Raw genomic sequence first — 22,040 nt, forward strand, 5'->3', positions numbered from 1 at the left:
AAGCTACCTGAAACCTGAAAAGATAACTGAAACCCGAAAAGGTAACTGATAAGGTAACTGAAAAGTAGGAGCTGATAAGGGAATTGATTATAAAAAAAATGTTTGGCAAACTACCTAAAAATATAGCTGTTTTTTGGTAAAAGGACGTAAAAGGTATGATAATTATTTAATATTATAAATTTTAGGGGTAATAAATGGAAGATAATTTATTTCAGGTACCTGAAATCTCAAATGCTACTCTAGGTAGCAGTCAAATAAGCTACTTGTCAAACACGTGCAAAAAATCAGGTAAGCTACCTGAAATGTCGTGTCAAACAAACCTTCATGAGGCGGTTTACAAATACTATTTGATATCCTCCATGTCTATCCTATCTCCTAGCTACGTGATGATTAATGAAATGGATAAATGCATTTGTTACGCACTTACGTAGCACGTACTCAAGTTTACTTTGTCATCTTATGAAAACTTAGGTGCTAAGTAATGTAATACATATCTAAGAAGGTAACAAGTCTATCTATTCAAAATATCTCATATATAAGACTAATATATGATATGTCGTCTTACGCAATATGATACATCCGTATAACACTTTGTGTATATTATTTTCACTATTTTTTTTCCGGGATATTACAACATGTAATAAATGTCCCTTCGATATTATGTCAAAAGTATTGGCGTAAGGAAAAAAAAACTCTTTATGCAAGATTATCAATACTCCCTATAAGAATATTTCTGTAACACTCAGGAGTTTTAGGAGCGTTGTTGACCGATCTTGTTGACCAAACAGACCTTAGGAATGATTGGGTGAGGGATCAGTCTGGTAATAGGAGGTGTAGAGGTTAGTTACTCGACCTAGCAGAGGCCACTCGGCCGAGTATCACCAATACTCGACCGAGTGGAGTCTACTCGGCCGAGTGTTCCTATACTCTACCGAGTATGACTGCTGTCGACGCGTTATTATAAATGCGAGTTCGCGAGATTCATTTCTATTTTCTCATTTCCTCGACAGTTTCTCTTTCTCTAACCCTAGACCATCACCCCTACTCTATTACTCCATAGCCTCATACCTCTAAAGAGTTAGCTTAACCCCTACCATGGGAATGTCGGGACTCGCGGAGCAAGGAGGACGTGGATGGTGGTTGTCTAGGTCGTCACCGATGTGCAAGGTTAGGTAAGTTGCTGCCTTGCGTCCTTTTTGAATGATTATTTGAGTATAGTCGTGTAATAGGATTTGGTTGTCATTGTTAGGATGCTTAATGGAGTCGTGCGTGGCTATAAATGGAAGTCTTTCATGCTTTGTTATGAGGTAGGGTCTCCCTACTCAGTCTACTGTTAATTGATTTGAGATTTTGATTGTATTGTGATTCATGGTTATCCGCTGATCATCGGAGTATAGTGGTTGTGGTAATGACGGCGTTGTCATGTGACAGATGCGATCTTTGTGATTGGGATTGTGGTGGAATCACTTGCGGGAGTGGCTTCACGCCCTAGTTCGCCCTCCGTGGAACCCGCCACGGGAGGGGATGTGCACATTAAGGGACAGGGACTGTTAGTCGCTCGTTGAGGAGCTGGACTAGGTGGGGATGGGCTGCGGTCACCCATGGCGGCGAGGATTACCATTACGATGGGTAATCAGCGGGGCTACACGCTTCGTGTGTAGTCGGTGTTTGTACGAGGTGATGAGTGTGGGATAGTGGATGATCAGCCATTTACTTTATTGTCTTGTCTTACATTTGATTAGTCAGTACTGACCCCGTGTTGTTTTGTGGTATCTGCGGTGATCCATTCGGGGATGGTGAGCGGATGGTTTAGCGGTATTGTTGATTCTGCTGCCGGGATTGGAGGGATCGAGTCATCACGCCACTTGGTCTAGAGTTGTAGAATCACAAGTGTTGTATTTGGACTTTATTCTAGGGACTTGAATAGAATGGTATTGTGACAGATATTTTATTAATGTAATATTGTCCTTGTATTGTCTAATTTGATCTACTTCCTCGGGAAACCGAGATGGTGACACCGTCATACACTGGAATGGTCCTTGGTAAGGCGTTCTGGTGTGCGGGGGTGTTACATAGTGGTATCAGAGCCGACGATTTTGGAACCTGAACTAACGAAATTAATGAACATAAGGTGTCAATTAAAATGAACCTGGTGTATGTACGTTGGGAGCCCCAGCCGATGCTAGATTTTGAGTGAGTAGGCGCCCTCATTTCAAAATCATGGCCCCATCGGACTTAAGCCAGACACGGGAAAAGGGTAGCTAGTGTGAGTCGTGGATTGCTAAGTGTTGTGTGTTGTGTGCATCTATTGTGTGCGTATCTATTACTGGAGTGGTATGTGTTAGTTAGATGTGTAGAAAAGTGGAAGTGAATATGGAATTGTTGCAATGTGTGATCAGTGACAAATTAATCAATTTGTTTTATGATGAATGTGTTAGGTGTGAAATCGATTGTGTTACAAATGTGAATAAGGTGTATGCCTGATGATTAGCAGAAGTAGAAATGATGTGATATAGAGCTAAACCTGGTAGGTACCGTGGTTAGATTGTGACATATGCCATATGGGTACAGTAAAATAGTTTCTTGGCATAGTGAGGGATGAAGGTAGAAGTGATGATTGTTTGGAGATGAAAGTGCGGATTTACGTGTTGTTATGTGTTTACGTGGTAGGAATCAGCTTTAATTGTGACGAGCCGGAATCCCGGAACTCCGAACGATGTTATTTGATTTTGCAGAACAAAGTGAAGGGTTACGACTCCTTCTTTATTTCGAAAACTAGATCGAGTTGATGCGAGTACTCGACCGAGTAGACCAAACTCGGCCGAGTATCATGTTACATAACCGAGTGCCCATTTTGTTAGAATAATAATCTATTAAGTCTTCAAAACTCGACCGAGTAAGAATGGTACTCGACCGAGTAATGCACACTCGGCCGAGTATCCTAAATACTCGACCGAGTAGTGAACACTCGGCCGAGTATTCCCAACACTCGACCGAGTGTTTCTGTAGCAGGCCAATTGCGGGTTATACAAAAATCCTAATTTCGTGCCTTTCTTTCTTATTTCCGCCTCCCATCTTCATCTTTCCTTCTCTCTAAAACTCCATACTCTTCCTTTCTCAAGCTTTTGGGTAACATCTTGGTGTCACACTTATTCTTGCTTGTCCTAAATCAGTTTAAGGTAAGATTTAAACTCAATCTCTTATGTGTTTTCAAAGACATTGTGTATTAGTATGATATATTTCGATTGCTTGTTCCAAACGACCAAAATTTGGTCTTAAACTTATTGATTTTCGAATCCAATCACATATAGAACTTGTGTATAATTTGGTTAATTAACTTCATGGGGAAAAATTCAATTTCTAAATTCTAGGGTTAACAAAAACGAAATTCTTCTTCTTTGTTGATGAGTATTTTCTGATTTGAAGCGATTTGAGAACTTAGAACTATGTGAATTTTAAGATACATGGTGATTTTTGATAGTTTATCTTACAAAGCTTATCCCAAACTAGATATACAAGTAAAACAGTCCGTCCTTTGTGTTAAGAACTTTCAAGTGTCAATCCTTTGTTAAATATGATTTTCTTGCAGTATGGTGAAAACTAGAGGTTTACCCAACAAGAGATCTCGCGCGAATGCCCAACTCGAGGCTGGGCAATGTAGCAGTGGACCGGTTGTACCGCCGGTGGAGGCACATCCATCGGTAATTTTTGCTAATTTCGATCATCGTAAGGCTTTCGTGGCTCTTATGCGTCGTCCTTTTCGCCCCACCCGTTGTGTCAACCCTAGTATCCTTGAGACTTTGAGGATTAAGGAGGACATAGTTCACATTTTCAAGATTTTGGGCATGGAGGGGTTGTATCACTTGAGAAAGAAATCATACCCCCACTTGACCTTAGAGTTTTTGAGCTCTTTTGTTTATGATAGGAAGGGTAAGACCGTCTCTTTTCGTCTCATGAATGAGGATCATGAGCTTACCCTTGATGAGTTGGCTGACCATTTGGGTTTAGAGGCCGAGGATGATGACTACATTAGTGACGTGGCCAAGAACAGTGGCGCACCTCAGTACCTTCCTTATTTGACTGGCAGACCCGCCCCTACCGTCAGTGCCATATTGATTAATGATATCCAACACGTTTCCCTTCGTATGTTTCTAAGGATGTTGACCATGCGCTTTACTCGAGAGAGGACGTGAGTAAGCTCAATTCTCACGAAGTCATGCTTCTTGTGTCCTACCTTAACCTCCACCGCCGGAAACCGTTTTACTACAAAGGTGCTCTGGTATAGTGTGCTCTAGTCTGGAGCGCATGGCACTGACTGAGACCCGATTTATTGCTTGCGGGGCCATAGTGACCCGCCTAGCTCAGCGGCTGACCGACTTTGAGGCCCCACCTCCTGAGGGGAATGAGTATGTTGAGGTTGTGCCCACCATGGACGCCCAATACTGGCGTCAGAACCGATGGTTGAGGAAGATGGATGATGGGTCGTATGCTTGGAGGGTGAGAGGTACTATGTGGATGGTGCTTCCGGACCCAGCTCACCTCCCTGTTGTTGATCATTTGGCCGAGTGGGAGCCTTGTGGCATTCCTAGACCTGAGCCCCAGTCTTACCTGATTGACCCGCGGATCCTTCCGGGACTTACCCGAGCCTCGTCACCGTGCATGAGAGGGGCGCAGCAGCACCTCCCCCACCTAGGAAGCGTCGTGGAGTTAGGCGGCCCTAGGGTAGACCCGGTTGTGTCCGAGCCCTCTTACTCGCCCCGACTCTTACCCTTACCACCCTTACCAAGACTCGCCATACCCTACGGTGCGGGACCCTAGGATGCGGCCTCATGAGCCGGGCCGAGCGGATCTCTTCTACTTTAGTGCTCCGCAACCTTCACGAGATGACCCTTAATCGGGGCATCGGGGACCGATTTGGCACACCTGTATGGTGGAGAGGACCGGGAGTGGATACGGGAGTGTTCCACAGTTATGGGGTGGACCCGAGTTTCTGGAGACCTCCGGAGGAGACCGAGTTTGGCTACCTCGCGGGACCGTGGGGAGCCAACTCCGGCAGTCAGCTGGGAAGGGATTACTCAGCAGCAGCAGGTTTTCCAGGTGCAGGGAGTTCAGGTGCAGGTACTTCTGGCGCTGGTGGTGGTGATGACATGGAGGAGGGTCCTCGATGCTGATCTTGGATGTTAGACTTATTTAGTTGATTTCTTAGATGTTAGACTTATTTAGTGTTGATGGACTTGTTTTGTTGTGTCGGATTTATTGCCTCTTCTTTAGATGTTGCTTTCGGTATTTGGTATTTTCCGTTGGATGATTGTATTTGGCCATAAGGCCGTTACTTAGTTAACGTATGGAGACGTGTTTCATGTCACTTCAGGTAGAAATTAGTGAGGTATTAAAACCATTGTGAAGAATTGTTGCAGGTTGTTAATGATAGCTAAGTGATATCGACCAAAACGCTCTCTGACGGCATCACTCGGCCGAGTATAGACTACTACTCGACTGAGTAGAGCTCACTCGGCCGAGTATGCCTATACTCGACCGAGTAGAGCGTACTCGACCGAGTTGTCTTTCATACTCGGCCGATTATTGCGACTTCAGAGGGACATTGGAAATTTGTTATGAGAATTTCATAATTACGTGATAATTGTGTGACAAAGCTTGTTAGATACTTATTTTATTATGTCATACTAAATGACGTCCCTCAGTTAGGTCATAATTGTATCATGGAATTGTGATTGTTAGTATCAGCTATGAATTTATGAGTGTTTCGTGGCATAACATAGGTTGGTTACCAGGATCTTAAACTGTTTAGGGGTGGAATACCCTAGACAATAAATTATACGAAAAGTAACACTTTACACATGCAATGTGGTAACTATAAGAGTCTTATACATACGTATATGTTTGGTTACAATGATAATTGCCCCAACGAGTTTACGCATAGAGCTATTCTTCCTTATTTATTCTATATATAATAATTGTCACGCTACTAGAATGTACATATTGGTCAAATTGAAACCATTGGTCTTTAAAAATCGCAAATGTGTAAGGTCGTAAAACAAGCTGAACTACATGAGTTTATAAGTAATGTCACTGTCATGTGGTACGTTTTAGCGTTGGATTTGGGAAAATGATTACTGGTGAACTTCGGGGACGAAGTTCCTTTAAGAGGGAAAGAGTAATGTCGCGGAATTAAGTATTTAATTATGTAAAATATGTGTTTAGTTATACCTATGATTTTGGAATTGCACGTATGTAGTTAACATTCGGAACTTATGTTCATGTTTCCTTGAAGCGATAGCTATGTTGTATTCGGGTAATATAAAGATTATACTAAACACGGATGTCTCAACTCAAGTGTTATGATAAGTATTTTATTTGTGATATATGTATTTTGTTTATGAGTAAATATTTAATTTTATGAAATACTTGGAATTATATGTATGTTAGGTGTTCACATTCGGAGTTACTGGATTACAATTATGTTTTCTTTAAGCCGCGTCTATGTTGTATGGTGCATGGGTGTCAAGTACCATGAAGATTCGGTTCAGTTGATGATAATTGGTATACGTGCTCGGAAGGTGGTGATTGTCTACTTAGGTATCTTATAAGGGTGTGTCGCTTTGCTTTTGTATATTTAGTATAAGCGCATTTTAACGTGGTAGTTTACATTCGGGTATGGTTTCTTACATTGTGTAAAGCGTTTCAATTGCATACTTGGGTAAGTATAGGGTTGAATGCTGTTTTGACTAATCTCTGTAGGTAAATGTGTAAGTTGTGAGTAGCATTATTTGGGAAGGTAGCGGTGGTAAACAATTGTTGTTGAATAAGATGGTTTGTTGTTGAATAAGATGGCCGATGATAATTGATGGATAGTGTGAATTTATGTATACGGGTAGGTGGTTAAGACCATGGTACTTTTGTGTCGACGGGCTGAACTTCGGGGGACGAAGTTCTTTTAAGGGGGAAGATTGTAACACTCAGGAGTTTTAGGAGCGTTGTTGACCGATCTTGTTGACCAAACAGACCTTAGGAATGATTGGGTGAGGGATCAGTCTGGTAATAGGAGGTGTAGAGGTTAGTTACTCGACCTAGCAGAGGCCACTCGGCCAAGTATCACCAATACTCGACCGAGTGGAGTCTACTCGGCCGAGTGTTCCTATACTCGACCGAGTATGACTGCTGTCGACGCGTTATTATAAATGCGAGTTCGCGAGATTCATTTCTATTTTCTCATTTCCTCGACAGTTTCTCTTTCTCTAACCCTAGACCATCACCCCTACTCTATTACTCCATAGCCTCATACCTCTAAAGAGTTAGCTTAACCCCTACCATGGGAATGTCGGGACTCGCGGAGCAAGGAGGACGTGGATGGTGGTTGTCTAGGTCGTCACCGATGTGCAAGGTTAGGTAAGTTGCTGCCTTGCGTCCTTTTTGAATGATTATTTGAGTATAGTCGTGTAATAGGATTTGGTTGTCATTGTTAGGATGCTTAATGGAGTCGTGCGTGGCTATAAATGGAAGTCTTTCATGCTTTGTTATGAGGTAGGGTCTCCCTACTCAGTCTACTGTTAATTGATTTGAGATTTTGATTGTATTGTGATTCATGGTTATCCGCTGATCATCGGAGTATAGTGGTTGTGGTAATGACGGCGTTGTCATGTGACAGCTGCGATGCTGTGATTGGGATTGTGGTGGAGTCACTTGCGGGAGTGGCTTCACGCCCTAGTTCGCCCTCCGTGGAACCCGCCACGGGAGGGGATGTGCACATTAAGGGACATGGACTGTTAGTCGCTCGTTGAGGAGCTGGACTAGGTGGGGATGGGTGCGGTCACCCATCGGCGGCGAGGATTACATTGCGATGGGTAATCGCGGGGCTACACGCTTCGTGTGTAGTCGGTGTTTGTACGAGGTGATGAGTGTGGGATAGTGGATGATCAGCCATTTACTTTATTGTCTTGTCTTACATTTGATTAGTCAGTACTGACCCCGTGTTGTTTTGTGGTATCTGCGGTGATCCATTCGGGGATGGTGAGCAGATGGTTTAGCAGGTATTGTTGATTACTGCTGCTGGGATTGGAGGGATCGAGTCATCACGCTACTGGTCTAGAGTTGTAGAATCACAAGTGTTGTATTTGGACTTTATTCTAGGGACTTGAATAGAATGGTATTGTGACAGATATTTTATTAATGTAATATTGTCCTTGTATTGTCTAATTTGATCTACTTCCTCGGGAAACCGAGATGGTGACACCGTCATACACTGGAATGGTCCTTGGTAAGGCGTTCTGGTGTGCGGGGGTGTTACAATTTCAAACTTATTTATTCAAGTGCATTTCAGAATATGGATGTCCAAATACACTTATTTGATGTTGATACCCGACGCAAATCATCATACTATATATTAATTTTCTAATTCACTGCTGACATGACATTCTATATGACAAGCTTAATTGACATGGCAATCAGAGTAATTGCTTAGGAGAAATATTATTATTGATAATCTTCAATTAATAGCATTGTTATATAAGGAAATAAATATTATTAATTATAACAATATATTACTTGTTTTGATTGATCCTATCGCAAACAAATAATCCTCATCATTTCCTTAATTTACGCTTTTACTTAGGGAAATAAAACTAAATACTTCCTCCGTTCTAAAATAATTGACGTTTTCAATTTACGAGGTGAGCTTTTGAATTCAATTTATACAAAAATATATTGGTCGGAAAATTATAAAAAATACACCATAAAATTCCTTACGAATAGAGCTTTAATATGATTATACATTTCAACATATTTAGTCATATATTTTGAGAGATATTGAAAAGAGAAGTGAGTGTCTCGAAAAGTGAGAATGACAACTAAAAAAAAATAGAGGGAGTATAATACGTTTGGTGATACATATAGGGGTGTTTATTGGTCCGGGACCGGACCGGACCAAACTCTTTGGACCGAAGACCAAATAAGGGCTAAAAGGTGGACCGAGGACCGGACCATATTAATATTGGTCTGGTTCGGTCTGGACCAGAAAAACGTGTGGATCGGACCGGACCGAATGGACCAAAGTGGACCAAATATGATTGTCATTGACATGGTTTAGCATATAAATTAGAATTTGAAAAGTTCATAACGATAAAAATAAACAACATTTTCTTTTTACTAGATTTGAGTACATAATTACACATCTTATAATACGTGTGAACAAAGAAGAAAATAAAATCAATAATATTACAATTTTAAAGATTATTTTATCATATAAGTTCGGTCCATGGTCCGGTCTGTGCTCCATTTGGTTTGGTCCAGGACCGGACCGAAGACCAAAGTAGAGTAAATAGGTGGACCGTGAACCGGACCAAATAAAATTCGGTCCGGTCTGGTCCGGACCAAATGGTCCGGTTCGGTCTTGTTATTGGTCCGGACCACCGAGTGAACAACCCTAGATACATATAAGAAATCAAGAAATTGCATGTAAGAATCTATCATACGTGAGTAGTGCTGTTGTTTGAGCAAATAAAATCAATCCATGACAATTATATAAAGTCATTGATCATAGTCGGCAAAAACAACTATACAAAGTTACTCATGACAACCATCACCATTTGACCTATCAAACAGCTCGGATGAGTAGGGTCATACGGGTCGGGTCATTCGGGTCACGGGTCGGGTTAGGATCAGAATACGGTCAAAAAAATAGTTTCCAACGCCTTTTTCCGATTTTTTTAATCAAAAAATATTTTTGACATATTCAAAATTAATAATTTTAAAATATTCAATGTTTACGTTAATTTTATTCAACCTACAATAAGTATATTGACATAATTATAGAAAGAAAGCTTTTTTTAATAATTATTGTAAAAGTTATACTTAGTATAATACTGATTTTAATATATTATATAATAAATAATAATATTTTAATAAAATTCTTGATTTATCTTTGACATAACGGGTCGAGTTTCAACCCTAGAATAACGAGTCGAACGGATTGCGAAGTCGAAATTTCGGGTCTTGACCCTGAAAAACCGGTTCGAGTCGGGTCCGAGTTTAACCGGCCTAATCACCACTACTAAGCATGGGTAACAACCACCACATTATATAACTTAAGTTTTAACTGATTTTCAAAAAACATGAATAAAAAATCTATAATGTGGTCTAACAATATCATAAATTAGTTTAATTATTGACGGGTAAACAAGTAAATATGAATCGCGTATGAAGTCAATTCAGCCTCACTCCTCACTACATTTTTAATTGAAGGGGTCCCCACTCACCCCATGTGAAAGGGTGGCGCCCAAATTTCGTTGGTCATTACATTTTATCTGTTTCCCCATTTTCACATGCACTCTCTTTTTAAAACCTCCAAAAATCCCACAAAATTAATTTAAATAAATAAATAAAAAATAAAAAAAACAGAGTAAATATAAAAAAATGTCTATCAAAAATTTACACAATGATGTTGATATAGATAGTGAAAAAGATGTTCTTCAAAGTGTTAACACTCCATCATTCATAGCTTCACTAAACACCCCATTTGAAGGGTTGGCTTTTGGTGCCAGTCCCGTTGTTGTTGCGGTTGTTGTCAACTGTTCTCCGCCACGACCGATGTTGTTTTTTGGTTGTTTTATTAGTAAGAATAAAAGGGTTTCTGAGGATAATCATGATATAGTTGAAGATTCTTGTGTTGATCGGAGGCATAAACGTATGATGAAGAACAGACAATCTGATAAACTATATATGAAAATATTGTAATATTAAATGAGAGAATTTGTATTGAGTATAAAAATTATGAATTGTATCTTACAAGGATACATCTCTTTATATACCGACTTAGTGTTAGGCTAACAGAATAACTAAAACTTGTAACTAACTTGTATAACAGACTGCCTTAACTACTAGTAACTAACTAGCTAGTAACTAACTTTGTGTGTATATATTCCAACACCTCCTCAAGTTGGAGGATGTGTTGTATAGCCCCAACTTGGACTGTAGCTGTTGATGCAAAGGTCCTATAAGAACATTTGTGCCCAAGTCTGCTGGTTGTTGTAAGGTAAGAATGTAGGACAAACTTATCAATCCTTCAAGCAGTTTTTCACGAACAAAGTGACAGTCAAGATCAATGTGTTTAGTCCTTTCGTGAAAAACTGGATTCTTGGCTATATGTACTGTTGATTGGCTGTCACACTTGATAGGTATAGCTGCAATATTAGGCACATTTAATTCAGATAATAACCTACTTAGCCATGCCAATTTTGATGTAATGCGTCTCAAAGATATGTATTCTGCCTCTGCGGACGATAAGGAGACTGTTTGCTGCTTCTTGGACTTCCAAGAGATTAAACTGCCTCCCAGAAAAACCAAAAAACCACTGATAGATCTTCTGGTTTAGGGGCATGCTGCCCAATCAGCATCACAAATATCTTCTAAACCATAATCAGGTCTATTGTTCAGCAAAATTAGGGATGGCAATGGATCGGGTTGGATCGGGTTTTGCAAGATCCAAACCCAATCCACTAACTTAGTGGATCACCGATTCATATCCAAACCCGTTCCATATCCAAAATTTTAAAATTCACCCAACCCATTATACTTTTTTCTGAATCCATACCCGCTCCAAATCCATACCCGATCCACCATATAATCCAAAACCCGATCCAAAACTTGATTTGACAACATAAAAAATTCATTTTACATGACAAAATTGAAATTTCAAGTACAATAAAGCCTAAATTTCCAAAAATACTTGATTGGATCGGGTTCGGATACGGATGGATCGGGTATGGATTTGGTTCGGGTTTTTCAATTGTGGATTTGGATATGGATTTTTAAATAGTGGATCGGGTATGGGTTATTAAGAGTTGGGTTTGGATCGGATGTTTTCCTTCGGGTCGGTTCGGTTTTGTTTCGGTTTGAGCTATAATTGCCATCCCTAAGCAAAATTCATTGTGCAACATCATTAGGCAAATACTGTAGGACATGAATAGCAGCCTTCCAATGATCATCTCTAGGGAAAGCCATGAAATGACTTAAGAGCTGTACTACAAATGTAATATATGGTCTTGTGTGAGTCAAAAAATTCAGTTTGCCTACCAACTTTCTATAGTCAGCTGGATTATCTATCAAGTTGCCTGACTTTGCATTGAGTTTTAAGGAAGCATCTAGGGTGAAGAGACTGGTCTGCTATTTAAACACCCAAACTCTTGCAAAAGGTCTGTTGCAAACTTCTTCTGAGTCACTACAATTCAATTGGACAGGTGCTTGAATTCTCACCCCAGAAAATAATTAATGCTTCCCATATCCTTAATTTTGAAAGTAAAATCCAAGAATTGTTTTAGAGATGCAATTTATGATGCATGATCTCCTACAACCAGGATGTCATCAACATAAATGGCCAAGAAGACAACTTTGCCATCTGTTTTCTTAGTGAACAATGAATAATCATTTAAAGATTGTTTATACCCTTTGGACCTAAGAGCAGTGCAAAATTTGGCATTCTATTGCCTAGAGGCTTGTTTGAGCCCATATAGTGACTTTTGCAACTTACAAACCATATTTTTTCCCTTACTAGTCAGACCTTGAGGAATTTTCATGTAAACCTCCTCATTCAGATCACCATGTAAGAATGCATTATATCTAGTTGTGTCATTGCCCATCCTTTCTTGACAGCTACTGCAACCAAGGTTCTGATGGTGGTCATCTTGACAACAGAAGAAAAAGTTTTTGTATAGTCAATGCCTTCTCTCTGTGTATAGCCTTTAACTACAAGTCTGGCTTTATATCTTTCTATGCTACCATCAGCTTTATGCTTGACTTTGAAAACCCATTTACTAGCAATAAAATCTTTCCTGCAGGTAAGGGAACAATGGACCAAGTGTGATTGTTATCTAAAACTTTGAACTCAGCAGCTATGACCTCTTGCTATTCTGGAAAGACATATGCTTCTACATAGGACTTTGGCTCTTGGACTAGACTAACTTTGTGTGTACCTGGTGCTGAGATAAGAGAAGCACATAAGCAAGCAAAAGTAGGAGAAGAGCAATCCTGACACAAAGATGTGAGGGTATGACAACAGAACTTATTAAGTGCAGCGTTGCAGGATTTTGGTGGCAATCTGCACACATATTGTTGAAGATAAGAAGGAGTCTTAGTATCTCTACCAGACTGCCTTGGCCTGTTAGTAACTTGATCAAGGCTTGTGACAGTCGTATGTGTAATATTCCCATTATTGATAGCAGTATTGTTTGGTAAAGTATCAGTAGTATGTACAGAAGCTTCATTAGAATTATCATGACTGCTACTAGCAGTATGTATAAGACTGTCATTATTGACAGTGTTACTATTATTGCTTAAATGATGAGTAGCTGTAGTGGTGGAACTGTCAGTATCAAGAATAGACAAGGGTATAAAATTTGTAGATGTATTTTTGATATATGGAAAAATGTCCTCATGAAAGAGTACATCTCTTGATTCTATAATAAAATGACTTTCAAGATTCAGTAAATTGTAAGCCTTCTTACCAAAAGGATACCCCAATAATACACATGAAATAACTCTGGGAGAGAACTTGTCCCTGCCAGGTTTAGGAGTAAAAGCATATACAAGACAACCAAATTATCTCATATGACTTAAATTAGAAAATGTACCAAATAATACTTGATAAGGAGACATATTTTGTAAAAATTTGGTAGGTAACCTATTAACAATATAAGTGGCAGTCAATAAACAATATCCTCAATATTTGGTTGGGAGATTAGACTGAAATTTCAAAGCACGAGCAGTTTCTAAAAGATGTTTATGCTTTCTCTCAACCACACCATTTTGTTGTATTGTGTGAAAACATGAAGTCTGGTGTAAAATGTCATGGTCTGCAAGAATTGATCAGTAGAATTGCTTGTACCAAGTTCAAAAGCATTATCAGATTAGATCTTAACTTTCTTGTTAAACTGAGTTTGAATCATTTGGAGAAAGGTTTTTAGATATGTAAAGGCATTGCTCCTATGAGTCAACAAATATGTCTAAGTACATCTAGAAAAATCATCTACTATAGTTAAAAAATACTTATATTCATTATAGGTTGGGGTATGATAAGGTCCCCAAATATCAATGTGTATAACCTCAAAAGCAGAAAAAGATATAGAAATGCTAACAGGAAAAGACAGCTTGTGTTGCCTGGCTTTAGCACGAATAGAACAAAACATCAAACTAGTATTATTATACTGATCATTACACAAATGTAATTTCTTTAGCTGATACAAGGGTAAATGACCTAGTCTTTGATGTCAAACATCATTTGAAACACAATTAACTAAACTAAGGCTATTATTACATGATATGAGAGGTTGCTTAATAAATGTTTTATTAGTGATATCATTGTAATGCTCCTTGTCAGAGTTGGTGTGCAGCAAAAATAGGTCATTAATGTTACTACCAAGGATCAAGAGCCTCTTAGAAAGTCCTGCAAATAGCAAATAGTAGGAGTAAAATTCACTACTGCATATAACTGTTTAACTAATTTACCTATGGATAGTAAATTAAACTTAAAACAAGGCACAAATAACACATAACTCAGAGATATTTCAGGAAAAATCTAAACAGTCCCTATATGCTCAATATTAACAATGTTATCATTAGGTAAAGATATTGTGTAAGGTGTGTCAATAGCCTTAAGTTCAGAAAACAAATCTTGATTTGAATACATATGATCACTTGCCCCTGAATCTAATATCCAAGTAGTAGAACTGACAGGAGAATGTAAAACATAATGAGAATGAGAAAGACTGTTACCAGCGAAATTTGCAGAATAAATATGATGCTCGGGTGCACCAGAAGTACCAGATCCAGAAGCAGAAGAATGCCCTTCAGAAGAATTGCCTTGAAGGTGAGAAGCAAGACCAGAAGAACTACCCTGTTGATAGCTTGTTGGACCCAATAAAGAACCATTAGAAATATTATTATTGTTCTCATATGAACCAAGAATGTTGGTCTGTCCCTGGAATACATTACGAGCAAACTTCCTATTCTTATTCATGACATGATAACAGTTCTCTATAGAATGCTCAAACTTCTGACAATAATTGCATAATAACCTTGATCTATCCTCATAGTTCTGAGTTTTGTCCATGTAATTGTTGGGTTGCTGAGAAGAATTGGTGGGTTTAAAACTATTTCCTTGAGGAGAAGAAGAAGAAGCACCATTGAAATTCTTGTTGTAATTCTGAGAATTGAATTTTTGTGCATTTCAGTTGTTGTTCTTGGCAGAAGTCGTGTTGTTGTTCCTTGCATACAGTGCAGCTGAATTAATTTGTACATGTACTGAAGTTTGAATTTCCCTTTGTCGTTCTTCCTGCGGCAAGTTATTGTAAACAATGGCCATTTTTGGCAAGGGATTTTGCATCAAAACTGTTCCCCTGATCACCTTGTAGGAGTCATTCAAACCTATGAGGAATTGTATTACACGCTGATCTTCTTGAAACTTATCCTGTTTCACCTTTGCACCACAATTACATGTGCAAAAACACTTGAGATTCATACCCATATCAGCAAGTTCATCCCATGTATATTTGATCTTAGTAAAATATGTAACACTGCTATCATTACCTTGGGAGAAATCACTTAGATTCTTTTGAATACCATATAATTGTACTCCATTAGATTGACCAAAACGATCTTCCAATTCCTGCCAAGCTTCTTGAGCAGAGTTGCTGTGGAGAACTGAATCAGCAATTTCTGGAGATAAAGAATTAAGAATCCAAGAAAAGACAATATTGTTGCAACGACGCCAATTATTGGCAGTGGGAGCATTATCAACAGGTTGAGGGATACTTCTATCGATAAAGCCAACCTTGTTCTTGGCTGACAAAGCAATGAGCATACCCCGTTTCCAATTACCAAAACCAGTTCCGTCAAAAAGATTATTCATGAGTTTAGTACCAGTGATTTCTGAGTTGTGGATATAATAAGGATCATTGACATTGAGAGCAGAGTTAACTTCGTTTTGAGGCATATTGTATTGAGGGATTTGGAAATTTATTATAGATAAAGAATTGAAAGAAGAAGTTTATGAAGATTTGAAAATGTGAAGGTTAAGGTTGAAGATATGAAGATGAATGTTTGAAGATTAGGATGAAGATATGAAGAGTAGGATGAAGAAGTGTTTGAAGATTGCTTAAAGAAAATATGCGGAAACTTTAACCGAAAAGCTCTGATACCATGATAAACTATATATGAAAACATTGTAATATTGAATGAGAGAATTTGTATTGAGTATAGAATTATGAATCTATAAAATATTATTAAAAGGCTAGCCTAAAAATGCCACGTAGACAATGCCACATGGGATGAAAAAAGCCACGTACACAATAACAATGTGACTTGGCAAACTAATATGATATGGATTATCAATTTATTATTATATTGCATTAATTTAATTCACTTATTTCCTTTAAAAATCCATCCATATTCTATTAGCTTAAACTTAATTAACTCAAAAAAAAACTACATTAAAAAAATACGCATTAACTATAAGTTAATAATTTTAAGATATTTCATATGGAATAGTATTAATTGTATTATATGTATTCGAAATTAAAAAAAAAACTGAATACATAATAAATTAAGAACGAAGAAGAATAAATGTAGTTGAAAACAAAAAAAAATTGTATTGTCACTAATTCACTACTTTTTTTTGAAAGGCACTAATTCACTATTGTTGTTATTATAACTTTGTTGTATATAGAAGATGTTTTACAGAGCTAATTAATCGACAAATGAGTATTAAAGATCATATAAAATATTTTCTTAGGAAAATATAAAATATATGGAAAAGAAAATATTTATTTAATTTAAGTAATTTACAAACAAATTCTGTAAATACTTAAGTGAAATTAAACACTAATAATAGAATTTTAAAAGGGTAGTAGTACCGTGTATTTAGTTCATGAAATTATTTCACGTAAAGGATAAGGTTTTGGTAAATATAAAATATATGGAAAATATAATATTTATTTAATTTAAGTAATTTACAAACAAATTATGTAAATACTTAAGTAAATTAAACACTAATAATAGAACTTTAAAAGGGTAGTAATACCATCTATTTAGTTCATGAAATTATTTCCTAAAAGAATAACGTGTTGTAAAAAAAAAACAAATTGCATTGTTTAGCAATATATTTAGTAAGTAAAACTAAAATAATTATATATATAATTTTGTGTTCATGGTGAATTTAAATGAGACCTTCCCCATTCCACTTTTATTGTTTAATTATCCTTTAAAATTTATTCTAAATTAATTGTTTTTTCGAAATTTAGTATGATAAATGACTTAACTATTAGTATCTATACAATATAATAAAAAGGCAAGATGATTAGTTTATTATTTGACCTGTGTCATTTTAACCAATTTTAAGTGCCACATTTTATGTTATTTTTCTTTGCATTTTATTACGAATAATAAGAGACTATGAGTTGGTATGTATAAATTATGACACAATAAATTATCATAATTACGTTTATTAGTGAAATTATGATACAATGAATTTGCATAATTAAGGATATTAATGGTGACTTTTCAGTTGTTCACTGAGTTTTTACAAATATCTCCTCATAGAGAAATAAGAGAACCAACCAAATACAAAAGCAATATTGTAACTCTCTAAAGTGAAACACATTTTATATCACTCATTCTTAATTCTTCATGGGTCATGTGAAATATACATTGAAGACAAACATTCCATCCGCCTCCGTTTTATTGTGCTTTGAAAATTAATGGTTCGATTTCATATAAATTTTGGATCTCAAAGGCGCTACATTGCTACTAAAGTTTAAACTTTTTAGTTTGTTTGCATGTTGATTTCTCCTGATTGTTCATAGTTACAATGACTTGAGGCAATAAGTTACTTAATCCTGTTTAGAATGTTATGTAGATTATAACTTTAATACAACTCAAATTCACAAGATAGTCCATCAAAATGAATTTAAGTTTGCATACTTTGTCATTAACGTAAAAATTTTCACGTAAATAAAACTATGTGTTCCTTCTTGTCATCACATTAAGTACACGTCGACTAACTAACAAAAAAGTACATTTCGATTTCGCAACCAACTTTGAACAAACATATGCATGAATAAGCTTTAAGAAGGATTATACTCTGTATTAACTACCCACTTCTCAAACTAAATTCTTCCCTATTTTAAATCTTACCACAACATGGATTATTTCACAACATGTATCAACTATTTTACATTTTATCTTAAAATCTTTTAATTATAGTTGAAAAAAAATTGGGCTCCATTTTCCTTCCCCTCCATTAAATTTTCGTATCAGAATAAAGTTTTAAGAAAGCGTCTTGATAAAACCCATGCATTGCACGGGCCACAAAACTAGTTGTATCTTACAAGGATATGATACATCTCTTTATATAGACAGATGCAATGACTTAATGTTAGGCTAACAGAATAACTAACACTTGTAACTAACTTGTACAACAGACTGCCTTAACTACTAGTAACTAACTTTGTGTGTATATATTCCAATAGAATCTGCTGCTAGGTCTCGATCTCGACGACATGTGTTTCTTTTTTTTTTTTTAAAGATTCTTTATAATGTAATTGTTGGATTGTGATCTTTGTAATGTAATTGTTGGAATTTTCTCGTATTTTGGAAATCATACTTTTCGTGTTTTTTAACTTTCACTTTTATATAAGTATTAATTATGGAGCTTGATACTTTTAGGTGGTACACCAGCCTAAAAGTGGGTTAAAATATATGAAGATCATGTACATGTAAATGGTCCTTCGATATTATATCGAAATCATTGGAGTAAGGGAAAAAAAAATTATGTAAGATAGTGAATACTCCCTATAAGAATGTTTCAAACTTATTTATTCAAGTGCATTTCAAAATATGGATGTCCAAATACACTTATTTGATGCTCGTACCCGACGCAAATTTATCAAATTTCGAAGTTTTTTAGAAGAAAAGTGTAATTTTATGTTTATAATGTGTAATCTCCAAGACGCTTTATTGAGTCTTGTCGTAGGTATTTCTCTGAAACTGTATTGACTAAGACGATTAGTAAGGATAGATTTATGGGGGTTCGTTGGTTCCCAGAGGAAGATTATCATAGCCAAGGAGATGAATCTCCTAGACTTTTTGGGCTCATTGCGTGATTTTCTCCTTCATCAATCAAGACTAGCAAAGATGGGTGTTTTCCTATGGCCAACGCTACTCGTCCATTAAAGATTGTTGTGTATGTTGAGGTTGAAGTTCATGTTCAGTCATCCGTCGTACGCCATCAACACGTTATAGATAGCCGATGCAATTACCTTGTTGTTTTAGTTTATGTTATTAGTAGTACTTTGGGGTTTTATGTTGTAGTTATAGGTATGGCCTAGTGGGCTGTACCACTAGAATGTAAAACACTTTTTTTACTGCTGTCAAAAAAAAATGTTTATAATGTGGAGTAGTATCTAACTATGGCTTTCGTTTGCAAAATATTATCAAGAAAGCTAGATTATTGTAGAAACGTTTATTTTATCTTTCCAACCGTATAAAAATATGAATGTCTAGTCTGATTATATTTGAATATCCAAAACATATGAACGAGATATGAATATCTAATTTCAAGGATATCTAATATCGAAGGGCCATTTACATGTATCGAAGGACCATTTACATGTACGAACTAAAACTTTGAATCAAATATCCGATCCGTACTCTGACTAGTGACTACTTGGATTGGTAGGGAACTAACAGTCTATGAAAGACTAAAGTTTGTTGTTCTGAATATATATTGGACGCTTGATGGACTTTCTTAGTAAGGAGCCGAGATCTATCTTTCATGGGGTTAGAATTTGGGAAAAGGAGGTAGGTTTACTATGTAATAGACCCACAGGTCACATCCGCTCAATCTTATGCGAATTACCTTTTATTTCGATGGATAATTTACGTTTATTTTATTTTGTGAGAGAAAAATAAAGCAAACGTGAATTATTGACTGGGAGTCTAGGATAGAGGGAGTAAGCCATAGTGTTATTTGATAATGCATTTAAAAGATAATCTTTCGTAATTCTCTCAAGTCAATTTAATTCCTTAAAAATTAAAAAGGAAAAAAATAAGTAAAAATAATCAATTACTCTTTCCTATTTGCATGTAAATTTTGAAATTATTACTTTGTATGACCTTGTCACTTACCCTTCTCGAGTTTTTATCATATAGACCTCATTTAATATAACAAAAATAAATATTTTGTTCATGACTAACCATTTACCGTATGATTTATCTTAGGTCTAATCTATCTCTCATAATATCAATTAGACAATTTATCAATGTTATACCATTTGCATAAAAACGAATTAATACCAAATGTGAACAAAAAAAAAAGTTTATTGAATGCGCAAAAGTACTATGTAAAATTGATAATAACATATTATATGCATAAACTTAATTTAGAGTTATATCACGAAATCACACGAGTTAATTTATTAACCTTGCATCACACGGACTACCATCCTAGTAGATGATAGTTAGAGAGAGGAGAAGTAAATCGTGCTCCCTCCGTTCCGGTCATTTGTTTATCTTTGGTTCGGTATAAAGACGAATAAAAAAGGAAGAGGGCATTTGTGGTAGATGTTAATGCAAGTGGACTATAACGAATGTGTATGATTAAATTATCCATAAAAATCTACCTAATATAAAAAGATAAAAAACGAACACAAATTATTCTATAAGACCTATATTTAGGTAAGACTAACCCAATAGCATAAGGCCCAACAAAATTACTTAATAAAAATATGAAATAATACTTTTATTTTAATAACCTAATATTTTAAATTAATAACTTACATATTTAAATAGGTTAGTTTTCATTATAAAGTATAAAGTTATCAAAATAAAATCAAAAATTTAACATCTCAATGTTTTTGCTTGGGCTTTTCTTCTATTGGATCAGTCTTATGCTATAAGACGGTCCTATAGGAGAGTTGCTGAAAAACGAATAAGATATTTTAAAATGAAATAGATAAGCAAATTGTCTGGACAGAGTAAATTGTAACGTTCGGAAAAATTATTCTACCATGTAAAAGTTACAATTTACAAATCCCCTCAACAATAGGTCATGTTATGATGGTTCAATGTCGACAGAGGGTGTGTGGCCCAACCCAATCTAAATCCACATGGTTTGCGGGCCCAGGATGACTTAGATTGGACCAAAACGACCGATTTAGTATAAGTGATGAAGGTACAAAACAACATTTGAGGGCTTATTATTAGGGGTGAAGGTACAAAACACGATTTGAGGGCTAATTATTAGTGGTAGGAGTCTTCATTATCCGGTATGGACCTGAAAATTGGACCGGACCGAATCGGATTCCACTAAAACGGAACCGAAATTAACAATTTCGGTTCCGTCTTCGGTCCAAGCTTTTCAACATTTTGGTCTATGATTTTTTGTCATCACCCCTTCTCCTTCTTCGGTCAGGACTGGTTCACAGAAGGGTGAACGCTAAAGCCTAAAGAGCTAAAGGTATGTTAAAGATTTAGAGCTAGGTCATAGATGTTATATTGCTATTGTAAATTTCAGAATATTATGATAGATAATTTGCGAACTTGAAATATACTATAACGTAGTAATAAAAGGAGATTATAATAGCGTCTTTATGCTATTGTAATGACAAGTAAATAGTATATGGTCATATAGTGTCCAACTTTTAGGGTATGTACAACTAGACAATGTTAGGGGAGCCACCTAATAGTACTAAATCTTGGTATGGTTCTCTAACATGTCCTTATGTAGGGTATATTATTTTACACCGCATGTTATATCTTGGAGGATGTTGCCAAGATTTGATACTATTCAATTACGCACTCACGCCATCTCATTTTTCATGTAAAAATATGTAACCTTTTGATGATATTCAAATTGAGTAAGAAATTTTCCAATTTTTTTTTTTTTGGCAGCTGTAAATAAAGATATACCTAATTAGGGTTTATACAGATGACATTTGACTCATTTGGTCAAATGCACTTATTTTAGTAATACCACC

General features: G+C 36.5%; 1 protein-coding gene across 1 annotated transcript; it reads right to left on the reverse strand.

The window, feature by feature from the left end:
• Nucleotides 1-15,235: 15,235 nt before the first annotated feature.
• LOC141587905 (uncharacterized) lies at nucleotides 15,236-16,000 on the reverse strand. Its single transcript, XM_074409369.1, has one exon. The coding sequence runs from the start codon at nucleotides 15,998-16,000 to the stop codon at nucleotides 15,236-15,238; it is 765 nt and encodes a 254-aa protein (XP_074265470.1).
• Nucleotides 16,001-22,040: the final 6,040 nt, after the last annotated feature.

The sequence above is a fragment of the Silene latifolia genome, chromosome 6 (assembly GCF_048544455.1).
Source record: "Silene latifolia isolate original U9 population chromosome 6, ASM4854445v1, whole genome shotgun sequence".
NCBI classification, from domain to species: domain Eukaryota; kingdom Viridiplantae; phylum Streptophyta; class Magnoliopsida; order Caryophyllales; family Caryophyllaceae; genus Silene; species Silene latifolia.